Source organism: Glandiceps talaboti, chromosome 21, assembly GCF_964340395.1.
Source record: "Glandiceps talaboti chromosome 21, keGlaTala1.1, whole genome shotgun sequence".
Lineage (NCBI taxonomy): Eukaryota > Metazoa > Hemichordata > Enteropneusta > Spengelidae > Glandiceps > Glandiceps talaboti.
In genome coordinates, this window is record NC_135569.1 from 5,279,596 (window position 1) to 5,300,650 (window position 21,055).

General features: G+C 38.1%; 1 protein-coding gene across 3 annotated transcripts; it reads left to right on the plus strand.

Moving 5' to 3' along the window:
- Positions 1 to 2,407: 2,407 nt before the first annotated feature.
- On the plus strand, positions 2,408 to 20,736 carry LOC144451154 (uncharacterized). Of its 3 annotated transcripts, XR_013482286.1 has the most exons (12): positions 2,408 to 2,533; positions 10,381 to 10,729; positions 12,602 to 12,757; positions 13,307 to 13,483; positions 13,862 to 14,013; positions 14,355 to 14,551; positions 14,861 to 14,959; positions 15,391 to 15,548; positions 16,395 to 16,480; positions 17,015 to 17,276; positions 17,687 to 18,053; positions 18,177 to 20,736. XR_013482286.1 is itself a non-coding variant. In XM_078141935.1 (11 exons), exons 2-11 carry the CDS (start codon positions 10,391 to 10,393, stop codon positions 17,867 to 17,869), a joined length of 1,809 nt encoding a protein of 602 aa, XP_077998061.1. In that variant the 5' UTR covers positions 2,408 to 2,533; positions 10,381 to 10,390; the 3' UTR covers positions 17,870 to 20,736. The 3 variants fall into 3 exon arrangements, 2 of the variants coding, with proteins under 2 accessions (XP_077998061.1, XP_077998062.1); XM_078141935.1 differs by having other exon boundaries at positions 17,687 to 20,736; XM_078141936.1 differs by having other exon boundaries at positions 14,358 to 14,551; positions 17,687 to 20,736.
- Positions 20,737 to 21,055: the final 319 nt, after the last annotated feature.

The following is a 21,055-nucleotide window of genomic DNA, read 5'->3' on the forward strand; positions in this document are numbered from 1 at the left end:
CCAATACGTACCAGCATGATCGGAAATGTAAGGTCAAAGGTTAAGGCTAGCTGTAATCATGTGACTAAGGGGCGTTGACACACATTGTCATGAATGCAAATAAACATTCGTTGTGTAAGTTGCAGTGTTCGAAAATGTACCACTTATGCTTTATGAGAGAGAGAGAGAGAGAGAGAGAGAGAGAGAGAGAGAGAGAGAGAGAGAGAGAGAGAGAGACAGAGAGACAGAGAGAGAGAGAGAGAGAGAGAGGGAGAGAGAGAGAGAGAGAGAGGGAGAGAGAGAGAGAGAGAGCGAGAGAGAGAGAGAGAGCGAGAGAGAGAGAGAGGGGGGGGAGGGGGGAACAGACAGACTGACAGGCAGGCAGAGACAGACTGGCAGGCAGGGAGACAGAGAGAAAGGGGGGGGATAATATAGATGAGATACAAATTGTAATATAGTAGAGACAGACGGATGTATGGATGGATAGGTTTGTAGATGGATGGATGGATTTGTAGGTATTAAAGTTGTTAAAATCAAGATCTTAGCATCATATGTGTGTGTGTGTGTGTGTGTGTGTGTGTGTGTGTGTAAAGCTTATTTCCTAGCTCTCACATAACTATATGACATAACCGTATATGACATTTAAAAAGGGCAGATTTTTTAAAGAATGTTATGAAATAGCCGTTAATTGCTTTATCATGACATCCATGAATTTACTGTGAATGTGCTGTAAGTGTAGAACAGTTTGTCTCAATAATCCAGTACCTAAATAGTGTTATGGTCGTAAAATCAAGGCCTTTTTTTGCGGCAATGGTAGTAGCCAAGAATCTAGGCAATTGAGGATTTTGAATTTTGTTTGCATGAATTTTCAGTCCCAAATGTTAAACAATAATGATCTGGCTCCGAGGCTCTGGCTTACGAGAATGTAGTCTAGTTCCTATACAGTATTGATTGCCTACGACCATGTACGTATACTGGGTTAGAAACCAGTCTGCCGTTCCAGACTAACGAGAATGATACATCGAGTTAAAGTACACACACAAGTCACACGTGCAAATAATTTATCATAGCCGAACAGAATGAATGAAAGAAATAACGAACAAAAGAAAACAATAGAAAGCAATTACTCGTGAATTCAATCGGGTTTCAAATTTGAATTGGGCTGTCGGTGGTCGAGTGGTTAAATGTTACCACACAGGTACGGTTTTGATGAAACTGTAATACCACGCTGTCAGTAAGAAGAGTGTCGTTCCATTTGACTCTACCGAACAATGCCGAACAATACAGGTTTTTCCCGGGTATTCCGGTCTCCTCCTGCACTAACACTGCACACTCCTCAGGCAATGGTTGTTGGATGGCTAAAGAAATAAAATTAAAATAATAACCATAATGGAAAAACAGATAAAGGTGCTGTTATGCATGGTTTATATGAAATTATACTTTTAAACATTGTGCATCCTATACGTAGTCATGGTTACCGTAATAGTCCGCTTTTACTAATCGACAGTATACATGTTTTGTTTTGTTTTGTCTTGCCTCGTAAAATGTTAGATGGTGTCCTTATGTCACTACCTGTCAAAGAAATCTTGTCACATGAACGATTTTGATGGTGGTGGTCGATTGCCAATCCACGTGTACCCTACTCATCGGAATTAATGTTTTCTTTACACGATTAAAATACGTGATCGCGCACAAATGAATTCCCCTTTCTCCCTTTATAACTTCGCTTGACAGACAGACAGACAGACAGACAGACAGACAGACAGACAGACAGACAGACAGACAGACAGAAAGGGGGCATAAGAAGGAGGTAAGAGTATTTTTCAAGTTGTGTCCAGCAATTCAAGTTTTTTCAAGTGTTTAATTAAATTTGTGGATTAGTAATTTTATTGAATCATTGATTCCGGCGCGGGCCCGACCCTCATCCAAACCACCCCCACCCCCGGCACCTCACTCGAAGAAAAAAGTCACATACGGAACGCCATCATTATTTTTAGTTAGTATTTAACTTAACTTAAAATTGTTGACTTTTTTAATGATTTGTTTTTCTATTCCTTCTCCAGTGTTTGAAATACACACTCTCGCGACCGTATAAACAAGATGTAGCAGTATATACTATAAAAACTTGAGAAAAATCAACGTGCGTGTCAATGGGACAACAATAACAGTATACGCATCACATTACATGTACTTCCAGCATCAGCATCAGAATGCATGTACTGTACAGTTTGTTTAACGAACAGGACGCCCTCAAACTACTGACGGCGTAAGTCCGTCTGGGGTCGAAGGTGGCGACGACGTGCTCTGAATATTTATGTGTTTATTTATGTATTCCCGCTGGGGAGTATGCTATTTTGGTGTAACAGCATGTGTCGGACATGACGTCATGTCGTAACGGCCAATCAGCGGAGATCGTGGTCGGCATTCAATCAGTCGATACGGACGTGACGTAGCGTAACGTTGACTGGCGAATAATTTTTTTGCAGCGTCGTCCGTCGCTGGCACTCCGTCATTGCAACTCTAGCGAATTGTGTTGTCGTTTTAGACATCGGTGGTGAGTGTCGTCAGTTTTTAGCCTTGTTATCGTAAGTGTTAACTATGTCTGTCCAAATTCACCCCAGACATAGTGTTGAATGGGCGGCTTATTTACGTCGCATACATAATGGCTTTACTGCGAACGATCATGGCGTTTTCTCGCTTCCCGCCTACATCGTCTGGGAGTTGTGTTGTCGATATCCAACCAATGTATGATGCAAAACGCCATGATGGTCGGCTCCGTATGAGTAAATATGTTCCCTGTTGATGTCATTACTTAAGTTTAGTTTAAATTTCTTTGGAAAAGTTTTGTAACAGTTGGCGAAAGTGAGTGCCTTGGTCATCACGTATGCAGATCAGAATGGGTGGTGAGGGTCAGCAAACTGTGTGTATGCTGTGTCTATTTTCAGACCTTTTTCAAACTACCTAGAAAAATAGCGTTGGCATGCGTGTCGGGGTAAAATGTACCATCGCTAGTTTCGTATTACCAAAGCCTTTCTTCCCCGTTACCTTGAACCCTGCGCCTATGATAAGTGTAGCGATGACCCGATTTAGTTAATCGTCTGGTATTAACTGAACGTCGAATATAATCGCTTATGTTTCGACCTTTCTTTCGAAGCGGATCTTGCGTGCAGACTTCCGCAAGTTGCAACGCTGAAAGCGAATGATAAATGCGGGTTTCCTACAGATTTGAAGTCACTAGCGGAAATCAGCGCGACGGCGGATAGCCTTTCATTATGTAGTCGGCCCGTGGACGGATATTAGCAAATTCTTCGTAATTAACGGCGGCATTCAATATTCCGATCGGGGAGCTATGAAAACGGTGATGTCAGAGAATTGGATCTTTTATACTGAACTGAACAAATTTGCAATATTCCAAACAAAAACTTGAATAATTTTACCAAATGTTTAATTTATCCAACCATGCAGAGCATGCTGTTATTGATTTTGACACGATTCGCCTCACCGTTCGTTAGATCAATTTTTCAACTTTAAAAAAAAAATATTACAAAGTTTCTACCTCCATGGTTTTAGTAAACAATCATTTATTCTAATTGTCATCAGTGCAGTCAGTCCTGCTGATCGCCGTTGGAATAATCATGTACAATAACATAAAGTTTGCACAATGTAATTTATAAAGATCGCACTTACTGTATCTAGTCTGTACTTTATTTTGCCGCTTTCAAGACGTCACATGCCAAACCTTACGTATCCTAATTTTAGTACGACAATTACGACGGTTTAGTAAAACGAACCGTGTCAGGAAGTATTGCTTTATTTAAACATAGGCAGACAGATAGATAGTGCATGCATACATACATACATACATACATACATACATACATACATACATACATACATACATACATACATACATACATACATACATACATACACACACACACACATACATACATACATACATACATACATACATACATACATACATACATACATACATACATACATACATACATACATACATGTACACACACACGCAGATTTCTGTCGACAGAATTTGATAATACAAGGATATTTTAAGACATGTTGACGTCATTGCTGATGTAATTTTATTTCATATACATGATATCACATCGTGATGTTCCCCCAGGTCCCCACGCACGACATCGTGATAACTTGCCGCCACGCATCGTATTCGTGTTCAAATCTCAGACAATGATATACCTTTGAGGTAATACAGTTTTACGCATCGGTGTTTTTGTAGTCGTGATTATACCCTGTGATTTAAAGGACAGAGCGGGAGACATTTTGACTCGATCGACTGAGTGGAAATGATTTTACCGTTTTACATGTAACACACCTTTTCTGCTCTACCTCGTCTTATCGCTAATATCTTCCATGTGGTTTTTCGGCCCGTATCCTCTCTAACTCTATTTCGGAAACGATAATTTGTGTTTGATTAATGTCAATCCACCACCTCGTAGACAATCAACACATTGTCTGTATCTAAATACACAGTTTATCAACACACCTTCACTATTTCACTAATGAGTATGTGGTATCAAGATATCGAAAAAAGCGCCCACACTTTCCTTCCACGTACGTGCAATATTGGAATATCATGAATACAGTGTTTGTTTGTTGGTTTTATTTTGTGGGTTTTTGCTCTTACAACTTACAAGCAAGCTTTAAGGTGTATGTGATAATATTTTCCTTTCGACAATGATATCAAGGCGTAATATGAAAGGCCAGTTTTAAAATGTTTATCAGTAGTTCGTTCAGGACTTCCCTACGTTTTTTAAGTTTAAAAACCAAAATCATTATAGATATGAAAATTAAAATCTAAGATATACCAAGACCCTTAACCCCGGACCCGTTTGGCATCATCACCAAAATTGGGGGGGGGGGGTGATATTACAAAATACACAATTTGTGACACAAGGCATGTTAGATTTGTTAGAAAAACAATGGTTATCGCAAGCATCTATGTCGCAAGTCACTAGTGTGAACTCTGACCTTTGCAAAGACGTATCCCGATGGGATGTATATGTAGCGTAGTCAGAATCGAATGAGTTGGAATAAATAATTTGTTGATTAAAACTCTGTGTGGCCATCACATGACAGCAGAGACTACCACGGTAAACTACCAATTACACTGTTGGCCTTGATTTCTCGTGCTAACGTTTGGTGTGGAAACACGTGAAATGTCTGGACTCAAATAAACTAGACTGCTGGGATATTGGTTCAAAGCCTTTTGGCAGAGTGGTCATCACTGCACCCTCATTGGGGCACACGGTACCTTGGTTTATGTTTACACCTAAAAAAAACCCCAAAACAAACAAACAAACAAACAAACAAACAAACAAACAAAATTATTAACATGATATGTGAAGGATAGTGCTATTTCATATTGGGTACATTGTTTTCCTGCCTAGTTAATATAGTTATCGCATGTCGACGTACCGGAGCTGCGACTCCGTTGCACACGTTTCAATATTATATCCACAGTCACTTGTGGGCTGATATTCTATTCAAGGATGATCATAATGCAACATGGTGGCGTTATTAGGTATTTACGAATATTCAAAATTGGTGTCACCGGTGTTTACACATGCAGCGCGACTGTGATTGTATCATATATTGAAAGGAAGTGCAATGGCGGAGTCATAGATCAAGCGACATAGATATGTTAGTTTAGTTGTATCACGTGGGTATTAAACTGTTCTTCCATCGCACTACCGTCTTTGTAAGGCGATCTCGCGTTCATTTTTACACGATGGAATAAATACCCAGTATCACAAAAATTTAGAAACACGTTATTCAATCGCATATAAAATAGTTCACCGTACAAATTAATACTAAACGGTTAACTGTTTCACCAGTAGCAGCCTGTTTCTGTGGCTATCAATATAATACATCTTCTACATCAGATTTAAATTTGTATATGGGGAACAGATGTGTGAAGGTACCGTATGGTTAGTATATCAAACCACAGTCCAGGGACGGTGCAGCTGAAATACAACGCTAGCGGTGTACTTTGTTAAAACTGGTCATTATGTTTGAGAATTAGCATTCAACACTCAAATATCAGCTAAGTTTGTACACATGGAGCCATGTCATGGAAAACTAGCTATATGCATATACGGGTCTGTATACGATTGAAATAATGTACTGTTTCTATATATACTCATCCGTGAGTTTAAAAATAATAAAATGATATTCCATTTACCCATGCATAATTGTTTGTAACATGGTTCCAGGGCTCCCAGTGGTGTGTATGACAACGGTTTGTATTTTGTATCGAAATGGTCATATATATATGTATGTATATTTAGTTGTCTGATCGCTCGAAGCGTGAAACTCTGGGTAACGACTTATTACATCCTTATTCTTTTGAATTAAGTCTATATATATATATATATATATATATATATATATATATATATATATATATATATATATATATATATATATATATAACTCGGTGAGTATCAATCTGCTAAGACAGTGCTCTATACCGCAGTGACAGAGCGCAATAGAGCAATAGAGCGCAAACTATATATATATATATATATATATATATATATATATATATATATATATATATATATATATAGATAGATAGATAGATAGATAGATAGATAGATAGATAATCAAAAATGAAAGATGTTAAAGTTAGGTTTTGGTACACTATTTCACATAATGAATGATTCCAACACGTTTGTCAATACATGTCGTTGGTACACCACCATATTATATCGAATTGTGTTTCTACTTCGGTTACCATTCTACTTTTTCAAGACATACGTTGTGTGTCTGCATTTCTCATCAATGCCATCTATGTGTGGTCTTCTATTCTAGCTTGTGTTTGTTGAAACGGTTCCAGGGATCGACTTGTACCATTGGTCCGTTCTTTACATACTATGCTACTCTTTTGGCATACTTTCCATCGTTTGAAATTATATATCCGGTTATTACAAATAAGTGACGAGAATTGATGTTCATGATGAACTCTGGTTGCATAGTAAGATTCGCTGCCAAGAAATCGCCAAGTCTCTGAGTAGAACATTTTATTTGATACACATAAATCACTATAGATTTTGAAAATTATTAAAATAGATCAAAGTATAGCAAATTGTAGCTCTGTTCAAGGAATCTACACTGCGTGACAACTGTCAACAGTATACAATTTGAACGATATACTGTCTTGGACTATACACGCATGTGCAGCATCCACGGACTGTGTTTGTTAAGTGTTGAATTACGACGGGGGAAGAATCGAGTACCCGGATGTTCATAGCTCTCTCACCACGCACATACGATTGTTCTACCGGGTGGTACTTCTGTTGGCTTTGATATTACATCAGACTTATTTCACACGCCGGTTTCTCTAATAGTCTTTGAAAAGTCAGAATCAATAGTGTGGTCCATTAAGAGTCGGAATGAAATCGATTTCGAGTGGGATACTGGAAAAAAGGGGGCCAGATCTCACTGATGACAGTGTGATTTCTCTCCTTCCCCTCTCTCTGTTTGTCACTGTCACTGTCTCTGTCTCTGTCCCTCCCTCCCCTCCCTCTCTCTGTCTGTCTCTCCCTCCCCTCTCTCTGTCTCTGTCACTGTCTGTCTGTCTGTCTGTCTCTCTCTCTCATCTCATCTCTCTCTCTCTCTCTTCTCTCTCTCTCTCTCTCTCTCTCTCTCTCTCTCTCTCTCTCTCTCTCTCTCTCTCTCTCTCTCTCTCTCTCTCTCTCTCTCTCTCTCTCCCCCTCGCTCGCTCTCCACTTACTTACCTTCAGTAAGTTGCATTCTTAATGTGTTCATAATTCATTCTTTCATTCAGTCGCACGTTATTAGAATATACTCAGTGTGAAATGTGAATTACAAAATCAGTTTTCTGCATTTATCGATATTTTAAGACCTGGTCATACATAACACTGGTATTTGCCTTAATCGTAGCTAGGCCTATTAATTTGAAATATTAGCCACGAAGCATAAACATCTGATACTATACACTAATAGACGCCAAATCTTCGATTAGGTAAATTTCATCCCAGGCCAACCAGTCACCTGTTATGCTATGTCACGACATGTGTACGATGTGGCTTCCACGTCAACTGTATGTACCTCCAATCTAAACAATTTGTGTGGTCCGATTACCCAAACATACTGAGTTTTCCCCTGCCAACTAAAAAATGTTAAATTTCCATTACAGATTAGGATTTCAAATAAGTTGGATCAGATAAAATAATTACCGTATCTTAATCCTTATGGATCTACTGATCTACACTAATGCAAGAACCTATATGATTGAAACATTGGCCTTTAAGAGAGTTGTGTGTACTTTGAGAAAAATATCTTGAAAAGACCAGAAAATTAAAAGAAAATAATAATATGGAAATCTTTGCGTTCAAAAATTTCGATAGGTATATACTGTACATACTTAGTGTATATATACATCGAAACCGTCAAATCGTTTTTGCCTGAGGATGGCCTAAGCATACATCGTACCTTGACTACACATACAGTTACATGTATAGGCGTGGCCGTCTGTCTGGTGTAGCATCACTAACTTCTCAGTTTAGCCAACCAAGTACATAGACATGGCTTCGTACTTCAGTCAGAAACGTGGTGCGAGGTGAGATTCTAGAATATCAACACTATATATATACGTATGTGAAACTCATATTTTTAATCATTGCGTCATATATCTATATTTTTTCTATGTAGTCGTTAATAACATTCATTATAATACCGTTACGGTAGCTTTTCTTCTTCTCAGTTTTGTCCACTGAAATCTCGACTCTCGATACATCTAGTGATGTAGAACACCCACAAGGTGTAGGTCGGTGTTTAGGTACATTTACGGACGCGTACGTGGAGAATGACAATTTTGTCGGCCAGTGTTTCACCACAGGTCCTTGAACGCATGAATGATTATCCGACTCCATCGCTGAAATGACACGCATCACTCCAGGCTATATAAAGGGTTCTTTTGTCTTGCATTGGTATGCAGTCGCTTTTCATGCGGGAACGTGAAAACACGGGCCCTTTAATCGAGTCAGTCTTCCTATTGAAAAACAACCTGTTGCTAGCCTTTCTTTGGTGGGGATAACTGTGGAGACGTAAAGACCCTAGGGAGTCTTTCAAGAAGACAAGGCGAGACGCGAAATCACCTTATTTGCATATTTGCGAACCACGACAGTTTCCAACTCTCGCCGGAAACCATAGTCGTAAATCAATAGGACTGTCCTTTTTACGGCAACTTCGCTTTCTCACGTACACCCCCTTAAGTGGTTTTCTTGCATCATTAGAAAAATATGCGTCGGTTTGCAAGAATGTAGTTAACTTAAAACAATATCTCTTGGGGAAAATATTATACCGTTGCCGCAAAAAATGTCCGCCCTTTCAGACAATCAGAAATCTCAGCCCTTGCACCCTTAATTTTTGAGTGACCCCCTGTTGGTTTTTACGACTATATGCGTTTTAGCAGAAAGTGGGAATCACGTAATGCTAGTTTGAGGGGAAAAATCCAGAAAACTGAGTTACATCATGTTATTTCTCTGCGAGCATAACTACACACTGCCTTTAATGTACGCATGATTCAATGACATAATTTTATAGCGGAAAGGTATTACGTCATTGACTCATTTGACTTAGAGAATTAAAGTCTAACTGGAATTGTCAAATGAATTAAGGAAGTTTTCAAACTTACTTATAAAACAAAACCCAAGAAGGTACAAGCAAAATTCAAAAGCCCCCCCCCCAAAAAAAAAAAAAATTAAAAAAAATATGCAAATATTTATTTATGATATGCAAATGAAACACCATCTGATAGTGCTATATAGTGACTGACTTACGTGCCTACCCGAAAGCTGGCGTCCCTACCCCCCCACCCCTCTCTCTCCCACTCCTCTCTCCCACTCCCCCCCTCTCTCTCTCTCTCTCTCTCTCTCTCTCTCTCTCTCTCTCTCTCTCTCTCTCTCTCTCTCTCTCTCTCTCTCTCTCTCTCTCTCTCTCTCTCTCTCTCTCTCTCTCTCTCTCTGTGTGTCTCAAAAGATGGGCATTATGGCACAAAATACTTTCTTTCTGGTCCTTTCCATAGCTTCAGTTATTGAAAGATTTCCAAGATTAATTTTTCAGTCAGAAAGTGTGTTTCTATTATACAGTCTATTTTTCAATACGGGTTGACGTCATCATTTAGCAAGTCGCCAATAGTTCAGGCATAATTAATTGGCAGTGTACTCTTGTGTCTAGTTGTCAAGTAGTCGAGCGCTTTTCATGAAACTGTCAATACCTGAACTTCGGCCCATTAAACTGAAAACGAAAACAAATATACCCCGAATGTCCATTTGCCACGTGGACGCCAAAAAATACTAAATTTACTAACGGGAATCTTTATTTTGACAGAACTCTAAGGATGGCTACCGACAGCATATCGCCATGTTCCCCTGACAACAACAATGATGACGCGCCACTATCAGCGTTACGGAAGGAAATCAAACGCGAACCTTCCGTCGAAGATGAGGGTATTGGCTCAAATCAAGAAGTTGGTGGTAACGAGAAAAACAGCGTTGACCGTTATAATGACGATGATGATGACGACGATGACGAAGATGATGACGACGACGATGATGATGACGAAATGGACGAAGAGCATGACAGAACACAGACAATGTCAAAGGGCATGGAGCATGTGCGGAGAAGCAGTATTAACGATGACTATAGTCGGAACTCGAGTGAGGATTACAGTGTAGAGGTCCGTTTCAATTTCCCTTTTGATTACAGGAGAAATGAAGTTGCCTTGGTGTTTCACTCATGGGACATTATGTTTTTAACACAAAGATAGACACAGTTATTCTATTATACGCTAACAATAACAGAGGCACATCAGGATCCTATGCCCAATCATATTTAAAAATTGATAAAGTGTTGCTATTCTTTTACATAATATGGCAGTAGAAATAGTCTTATACTACAGCTAGACTGATTTGGCCAATCAGAGGCCTTGATTTCGGTTGGTTATATGGAGCCATAACCCACTCATTCTTAGGAGTGTGACCTATATATCCGTTTGAGCCAATCACGCCGTAGTATACGTATTAAAGATAGACAACTTGTTGGTAGGGTTATGTGCCAAAAAGTCGGGGGCTATGCCCCACGTTTATTGGCCTATAACCCTCCCGAACTCGTTGACCATCTATTACTTCTACTGAAAAAAATCTCAAAATGGACTTGATGAGTTTAATGGCTGCAATTGTTTACTTTCCAACAGATAATCAATGTGGTAAGTTGTCTACTTCTACACCCCCCCCCCCCCATTATACTTGGCACCTCTGTAATTGTTTCCTTTGCATTTGAAATTGTGTTTGTAAAAACATTGGCTGATGAGTGAAACACCAATGAATCTTCGCGTCAGTAGTGCTATAGTATGTTTTAGCTCAGTCAGACCACTACTGCTGAGATTCACGCTTGAGTAGATGTAGAGCCATGCCAGAGTAAACAAAATCAACGTTTGAAGTGTACAATGTAATAGGAAACTACACACACAGCCTACTTCGTTATATCAACCCTGTCGATCCTACACATTTTTAATCATCGGAGAAATGTATCGCCACATAAATTAAGTCGAGTGTTCAGTAACATCTTGTTCTAATAATAATAAGAATATATACAAAACAGAGCCAAGAGAACATTATACATTTTTTGAAGCACACTTCATTTTCACATTTCGTGGGTCGACATTCGCTCGTGCTTGTTTCCATGGTTATTAAATAGAGTGGCATGCCTCGCGCGTGGAAGTGGTCCGAAGATAAAATGTACCATGACAATCAACAACAACAACAACAACAACAACAACACGTTGACGACGACGACAGACAGACAGACACACACAAATAAGAGACAAGAAAGTTAAAACTTTTCTTTTAGTGATCGACGGCCCACTGCATTATGTATTATAATTGTTCATCTATTTATGCAGGTAGTCTACCGTGACGTATATTTTACATAACTGTCTGTGTGTACTAAGGCCTTGGAATCAGCATATGGCTCCACTTCTAGTTTAAATGAACAATATATGTTATGATAAATTTATGACAGTACGTTTTGATTTACAAAGGCCTTCAACACATATCACAACTTTCAAGTGCTTAATGAACAATACGTCAATGGTAAATGAGAATCCGTGATTTACGTAACTCATCAATGACAGTCCCATGTTTACTTTTAGACTATGTCACAGGTATTTACGGCGAAAAGTTAGACTGAATTCAAAGCCAAATACAGTAGTCTGCCGTCACTGACCCCCCCCCCCCCAATTTCCTGATAGTATCATATTTTCTAAGCACATTACCACTGTCTGGTTGAAATATTACACACCCTTCTGAAAATTCAGTCGACGTCGTAAGCAATTTACAGTCTACTTCAGCTGGCGGGGGTGGGGGTGGGGGTGGATGGAATCACTCACCAATCCCAGTATTTCTTGTTCATTTTGCACAAATCGTCCCCAAAGTAATAATTTAAACATACTTTTGTGCGATAGATCGACTCTTTGTTGATGTTTTTACAATCTGTAAGGTGTTTCTTATGTGACGTTACGAGTACCATCTGAAATGTTTTTATCATATAGCCATCGGAGCATCCGTTCCGGTCGAGTGACGATTTCAGGCCAACCGTAGATGATGACGGCCAAGCAGCCTTGGAAATTGAGTGTGGCGAAAATAAAGCATTGTTGTATTTATCCAAGTTGTGCCAAGGAAGCAAAGGACAGTGTGTTTTCTTTAAGGTATGTAAAAGTATCAAACATAAGCATGATTTATCAGGTGCTTCCATTCATTATCGAGTCGTTAGGTTTCTGAAGACTTGACCCCGTGCCCTTTAACCTCTACCTGACGTTGAAAATATAAACTTCGATTTTTCTGAGGATTTCCATAAATATTAAAAGTTTCATAAAAAATTTGATATAATATATAAAGATGGAACAATTTCATTAATTACAGTCTAAAATAAGTGGATGAAATGTGAAAAACAGTACAGAGGAGAGCAAAATATTTGCCGAAATATATTCCAACACTTTTGGCGCCACGATGTTATCAATCAGGATGTACAGTACCAATGACATTCAGTCATTATAATATGAAGTCCAGTCTGGTTATCCAAAGTATTTCCGTCCAAATGAACACCTTAATAACCAAACTATAATAATTACGTATTTTCGTTTAGGAACTGTTTACTGACGGCAGACTTCTTTCTTTGTGCCAATTGACCCCAAGAACGGTACGAGAACGTCGGTTACTGTATTTCCTTATACCATTATCGTCTTTGTTATTTATAGAACGCTTGGTTGACGCCGAACGAATTCCAGTTTGTAAGCGGTCGAGAAACAGCTAAGGACTGGAAACGGAGTATTCGTCATCGTGGAAAATGTCTAAAAACGTTAATGAACCGAGGACTCTTGCAAACTCATCCACCAATATGCGACTGCGCAGCTTGTCGAGTTAGCACGCCAGTGGTAAGTTTCGAATTATTGTTTTCCTTGATATATATTCCTACCAGCAATGACAACATCGAGTATTTTTTGAAGTTTCTTTAGATATGTGAAATGTTGAAAAAGTTTATCAGAGCATTTGTTTCCACCAAAAATATAATTGTTTATCTCGGCCGCTGTTGTCAGTCGACTCTGAACATTACGAAAAGAACCTTCTACAAACAGTGAGGGTATCTTACACATGCTTAGGAAAGCAAAATTCAAATACAAAGCGTCGGACTACATCGAAATTATACTGAAACCAACGATTTTTAAATTTCAAAATTTGATCTACATCTCTGTTTTCTTTTGAAATTGATATTAATTTACACACTTCACTTACCCCCTTATTTGTTTCTATAGAATCGTGGTCGATTGGCCGATAAGCGCATTTCTTCTGCCCCTACCATGGTACCAAACAAACGATCTAGTAGTAGTCACAATGACTATGGTGGCATGCCGATCTCAAGAGATGTCGGTGGACCTCAGGTAATGGTGGAAAGATCAAGGAAGAGGTTAGTTGGAAAGTTGTTTTTATACGATACCCTCAGACTCAAGTTCTAATCCCGTATTTATTAAAAAGCGAAAGTGAACGTCGAGGAAACGTGAAACAAAAGGAGAAAGTAATAGATGATGTCTCCGCTAGAGAGCGCTATAAAGGAAAGTAAGGCAGTACCACCATACTTGATACTACCAAGTAGTCCTGCTTGTAGACGGTGCACGCGTTTCGCTCAACACCAAAGAAGGGCTGAATTACTCCGTCTGTAAACAGGACTACAAGTCGCCCTAGACGTTAAATCGGATTGGTTTACATTTGGTGACTGTTTCTGTTTATTCTTGTATTTTATATATATAGTAGTTTTGACAGCTCCAATGGATCACTGTCGGCGATAATCTCCCATCTACATCAAACCAGTGGATCACAGTTCTCAGATCGCAATGAAAGATCCTCACCAACTGAAACAGAGTTTAACAGAAAGAGACAGTACAGCACAGATAGAGAAAGTGGTGGCAATGCAGAGAAGAGACGACACACTTGCTCACCCCAAACAGGTTAGATAATAATTAACACAATGCAGTGCTATGCAGTGCTATGTAATGTCATGCAGTGCTATGTATTGTAACAATGCAGTGCTATTGTGTACTATAGTGTGATGTAAATTGTAATGTAATGTATTTTAATAGTGTAATGTTAAGAAATCAATTTATTGTTATGTTATGGTGTGTCATGTAATGTCATGCAATGCTATATATAATGTAGTGTGATGTAATGTAATGCTAGTACATACTTTGTTTTGATATAAACTGAACCATTTTCCTTCAGTGAATACGGAATGATTTTAAGTTTTATTTGATATGTAGATGAAGATAATATACAGGTCCGTGAAGGTGATGACTTTGCTTTTGAAGAACAGAGGAGAATTTATGAGCTTGCTAATTCCTTGGAACCCCAACATATCGGTAAGATATAACAGTAGATACTATTTTATTTTATTTTATTTTTTACATATGTACATACATACTTACATACATATGTACGTACATACACACAGATACATACATACATACATACATACATATATACATACATACATACATACATACATACATACATACATACATACATACATACATACATACATACATACATACATACATGCATCCTGCACCCTTGTGAAGCTACTCTACATTTAGTCAACAGACAGGAAAGGAAAACAAGCAACAGGAAAATTGAAATTGTTCCCCTGTCCTGCCCCTTAAAAATCCTCGATCATGTTTGCTGCTGCGTGTGCATACATACATCTACATTCTTAAACTTACTGCATCAAGTCATGTGATCAACACAACTGACCCGTTTGTTTGTTTGTTTGTTTGTTCGTTTGTCATTTCAGAACATGCTCAAAGATCAGTGCAAGGAGGAAATCCGCTCTCACCAAGTGGATCTGATAGACTTTCACCATCTAACATCCAACAACACCAATCTACAATTCTTAGTAAACAACTACACAAACCAAGAAAACAAACCATGCCACAGCATCATGAACCAGAGGTATACTATGAATATTTATCGTGGTCTAAGTGATACATTAATTGTTGAGACTATGTGACAGAATGATTAGTAGTGTAGTATTATATTCTCGTTATTACATATATATACCAGAGATTACTTGCACCGGTGTGCGCTCATACTAGTGGTAAACATTATTACATAGATGCACGCAGATGATATGCAAATGAGGACATGATCATTCACTAGACACAAAATTGTGTGATAGCACTGTATGATTTTTATGGAAGTTTGCCATTTCAGATAAACACATGTAATAATAACAGAACCCCATGCCACGTGAGTTCCAGTGTGGGTACTCATCGGGTAGTTGCACTCATGCTTGTAGTGTTTTCTGCTGCACTTTCACGAGCGTACTGAGTGAAAGTACAGCCGCAGAGAACGCTGCAAGAACTCATGCAAATACCCCGAGTAAGCCACACTTGTATTCGCGTATCATAGGGTTGTCACAGTATTTGCATAAGTGTGTGTGTGCATTGTTCTCTGCAACTAAACCAGTTCCTTACCAAATCTTGCATCCAGTATTTGACCAGTTTCTGCTTGTGTAATTATTTGGTTTTTACTCAGTTTGTGTCCAAACAAATCATGAATGCACCTGGTAGTATAGCACCAACCTAAAGTCAAAACAGACCTTAAGTATAAATGTATAGGTACCAAAACCGGCACTCACGTAATAGTCACTGATAATATATATTTGATTTCCAAATCAGCAAATTTTGTTTTAAAAAAAATGCAATATGTGCATTCACTTGTGTGTACGTGGATTTTCTATCAGACAATGCTTTCAATATTCCACTGCAATAGCTTCTGATATATTCTCCCCAACAGACCAATAGAGGGCCAACAATTACACTGACGTATGGATCATCAAAATCAACATTCCCAATCAACAGACAACATTCCTATAATGGCAGGCAAGTTTTATACTTGGAATAGTTTTAAATTCATTAGCTCCAACTTGAATGTTTTCTGAGACTGTTTTGTTAGATGTGATGACTGAATCATAATATTGTACTCTCTGCATAGTATTGAATAGTACAAATAGCAGTCATCAAACTGTGTATAACTAAACATTGCATTATCGAAAAAAGAGTTAATAAAATTATTTGGCATCGATTGTAGCTATAAAACAGCACCTCCAGTGGCCAAACTATATGTATCTTTTGTTTTTATTATAACAGCTGTATTGACACATTATAATTTTGTTCTGATTTGTAGTACATTTTAAAACTTTACTTAGACCATGGTGGTAGTAGTGTACATGTATGGTTCAAATAAAATTTAAAATGTAGGCCAAATTGTCTCGAAACCCCAGCAGTATGATACTATTGATGTAGGTTAGTACAGATATGCAATCTTTTTTCCCCACTACCATCAGTATTGATATACTTAAGATTCATGAAAAATCGTAAAACCAAGAATTTAAACCGTTTGTTGTTTGCTTGTAGCCGGTACACAGAGCTTACAGCGCCCTCAAGTCACCATGATCGAAGTGGCAGCACCAACAGAAATGGCATGTACATTGAACTGAAAAGTCGACATGACATGCTGTTTAATCGAGGTGGTTCCCATGGCAACCCAATGAGGTCAGCGTCTGAGAGTGCAACCATGAACAGTGGTTCCACGTCTCTAGATAACTTAACCAACTGGACTGTAGACGATGTCTATCAGTTTGTATCATCGTTAGGTGGCTGTGCTGAGTATGCATCAGTAAGTACGACTCTGTAGTCAAACTTCAAATGCTTTTGCAAGCCTTGGGTTTTTGAAAGTCAACTGAGGACTTTTGAAAATCTTGGAGGTCAAAGACTTTTGAAGGTCAAGGAATTTGAAGATCAAGTACTTTTGCAGTCTAAGACTTTGAAGGTCGAGGACCCTTATGAAGGTCAAAGAATGGGCCCAAAATCCAGTTTATCAGTTTTACAACTTACATGTATGTCACCTACAGAGTTGAAACTCACATTTGTAGTTTCAACATTGTAAAAAGACCCTTAGTCCTACAGTGAGAGGAGAACCTCTGACTGATATTCAGAGGACAACATAGTTTTATAGGACATCCTTACAAGACAGTTCGCCATTTCCTTATATTTTGTTTTTTCTGCTTTCCTTCACTTTTTTTTTAGATATTCAGAGAACAAGGTATAGATGGTGAGACACTTCCTCTGTTGACCGAAGAACACCTGCTTCAAAATTTCGGACTCAAACTAGGACCTGCGTTGAAAATAAGACTGCATGTTGCTAGGCGACAGGGTTATTGTATCTATTGCAGGGGAAGCAAACTGTATGATGAAATGAATCAGATGTAAAAATATCAAGGATGTTTGTTGGGATTTTTTGTATCTCCTTACTCCAGTAAGCAGAAGCTGGTGGCATAGATATGCCAGAAATTTTGTGGACAACAACTCCAATGACATCATCTAATGCAGTGATTCAACTTATCAAAGTTAGGGAGTTTTACAGGACTGCTGTGGAGGAACTTCTTAAACTTAGGTAGTTCTGTGAGATTGCTATGGGGGAACTTATCAATCATCAGGAGTTCTGCTGGACTGTTATGGAGGAACTTTTTAAACTTAGGGCGTTCTACAGGACTGCTATGGAGGAACTTAAACTTAGGGAGTTGTACAGGACTGCTATGGAGGAAGAACGAATATGTGAAATAGACAAAGACAGGCTGAATTGTATTAGGGGTTTACATTTACAATTAATACACAGTGCTGGCAAGCTAAGCATGGCATTTGCTTTGTAGACATCAACATTGTTTAATGGCTTCATAAACAAAGAATTAAATGATGGAGTTCATATACCAAATTTACAGATTCTTTCATATGCAGGAATCTTAGGAGTACATGATGTGAAGACATAAGGAACTCAATAGCATATAAAGTACACTCAACAATAACACTTATTGCTGTCCTCAAAGCAAAGGCTATACTTAGCTTTAAAACACTATAGAGAATTCAAGGTGAATGACATTTGTATATAGTCTCAGTTATACACAGACTCGTTATTGAGGACTCGATGCTTAATGGCTACCACCCCAAAACAGTCAGGGGAAATAGTAAACAAAATTATGTGACTTCCACTTTTGGTTATTATTATTGATTTCTTAGTCCTCAAAGGAAACATAGTTTACAGCCCACAACTGTACAGAATAAATAAAAACAATATACACAAAACCCCTGAAAGGGTGATTAAAAACAAAGACAAGCTACACAAATACAACTTAGCATCGATTTAACAATCTGACAGCTGACGGGCCAAAACTCTGTATCAAACTTTGTAGCATTTTAAGACAACAGTATCTTTGCCCAGAAGGGTGAATATTTAAATATTAAGGAAGAATGATGTGAATAAATCCATAGATTAAGTTTGTAAAATTATGTTACTTGAAATTAACAGATATCTGATGCTCTAGATTGTCAAACATGTGGGTGAATTGCCTGAGATTATGCTTGGTGTGCAATTCTTGTCAGTGCTGCGACTTTACCATGATGTATTTGTCCTAACCGAAAGCAGAAGTCATAAATTATGTGTACTACTGAGGACCCCAGTCATCAAGCGAGGACCCCAACAAGGAGAGTCTAGATAACTGAGACTATATATGGTTCAAGGGGTTATAGATCGGATGTATCGTATGATACAATTTATTTTTTATACTATCAATGTATGTTCTCTTTAAGCAACATATAATGGCACTCTAAAGTAGTGATGAAGTTTTGCATTTTCCAGAAATCACTGGCTAATTCTTGTAGTTTTTTTAGCTGCACATTTCCACATTCAGGTAACAAACATGTACTAGAGTTTGCTTCAGTTAGAAGCTACAGGTTGTTCAAAATTCATGTTCTTTCACCATCACTAAATGTGAATTTATTTCAAGAAAACTTGCACACTTTTCTCTAACTGCATCAAAAGTTTTAAGTTCATATAGAAATTGTGTTCTTTTTGCTCCAGCTAGGGGGACAGGTCTAAGAAAGGCATGTTCTCATTGCCACCACTAGGGGGCACAATTTATCAGAAAAAAAAACTTTTTTTTTTTCTTCCAAAAAAGGGCGGGGAGGGGGTGCAGTGTGTCTGTAAGGTGCGCTGTGGTGTTGTGGTCAACCCCTAGAGCAGGCCAGTGAGGACGGAGTGATGTTACATATCTTATGGTGTAGGGTGCAGTCCACTTGAGAAGTTACTCTCGTGCTAAAATGCAGGTGTACTTAATCGCAGAGATGGGTTTCAGTTTCAAGATTCTACTTTTAGTCATTTTCTGAAGTTTTATCAGATATTTGTTATTGTCATGTTATATCTTGAATCAGTGATATTGTAATCAATTTACGCAAGTATAAGATATATAGTTACTGCCATTACACAAGTAGAATACAGCACAGGTTTGTTTTACTTGACCACCCCTTTTCTTTCTCGCTTATGGAATAGTCATATTGTCATTTTAGGACTGGTTCATTCCATTTCATTATAAAGGTTAGTCACATACAGAAACTCAGAAATGGATAAAAAGGGAAAATATTTGGGGGGGGGGGGGATAATGTGCAGGGACATTTATTTCACTATAAAATGTAGATTTTACACGGGCTGGAAAGACTAGAATATTGTAGCCAGAGATTCTCAGCCAGAAACAGCAGCAGACGATATGTCCAAAAAGTCACTGCATGTTGTATTTCATATTCACTATGGTGCTACGACTGACTTTCAAAGTTAGTATAAAAGTTAGACAATCACACGTCAATTGCTGTTGTTCTAGAATTTACTGTTTAAACTTTATGTAAAATTCATGTCGGAGATTGAATCTTTCATTATATGTGCCATATTTCACTTTCTGTATCTAATGCAGTGAAATAAAACTTTAGAGAATACAGATGCAAGCAATACAATATTTGTAGGTAGTCATATGATTGGCTATTGATATCATGTGATCATCACATTGATATCATGTGATCATCATGTGATAACCACATCAATAATTTGTTGTCATGTTCAATCCTTGCTTTGTTTGTGTAGAAATTTACTGTGCAATTTGCCTGCAAGCTGTCTCTGTCTGTAAGCAGAAACAAAATGAACACTGGAACAGATGACAGTTTGAAAAATCATGAAAGGATGGCAAAACAAATTCACCTTTTTTTTTTTTTATAAAACGAATATTGCTATGTTTACTTCAACCTCAGTATTAGTATTGTACTGTCATATTTTTGTTTTCTATATTTCTGTAAATAAAAACAAATTTTATACTTGACAACTGTGTTGTTCTTTTGAAAAGATGTGATTGACAGTGTTGTATATATTACCTTGATCTTCATGGAGAGTCATTTTATGATTTTACACCACCTACAAATCATGCAAATACTAGTGATTTCAGAGAAACATCAGTGAGATATGTTTTACACTGACATGGGAATAAGCACTCAGGAGTCATGAATATTCATTGTTTGGCCATACAGAATTATTTCTGTCAGACATTGACGGGTTTTTGAACCAATGAAATTGTATTTCCG

Bases quoted from the DNA above. Each gene is read 5' to 3' on its own strand.
- LOC144451154 (XM_078141935.1), top strand. From the start codon at position 10,391: ATGGCTACCGACAGCATATCGCCATGTTCCCCTGACAACAACAATGAT. The intron at 13,484-13,861 runs GTAAGTTTCGAA...TTGTTTCTATAG, and splicing joins GTCGAGTTAGCACGCCAGTG to AATCGTGGTCGATTGGCCGA. The intron at 15,549-16,394 runs GTATACTATGAA...TCTCCCCAACAG, and splicing joins CACAGCATCATGAACCAGAG to ACCAATAGAGGGCCAACAAT.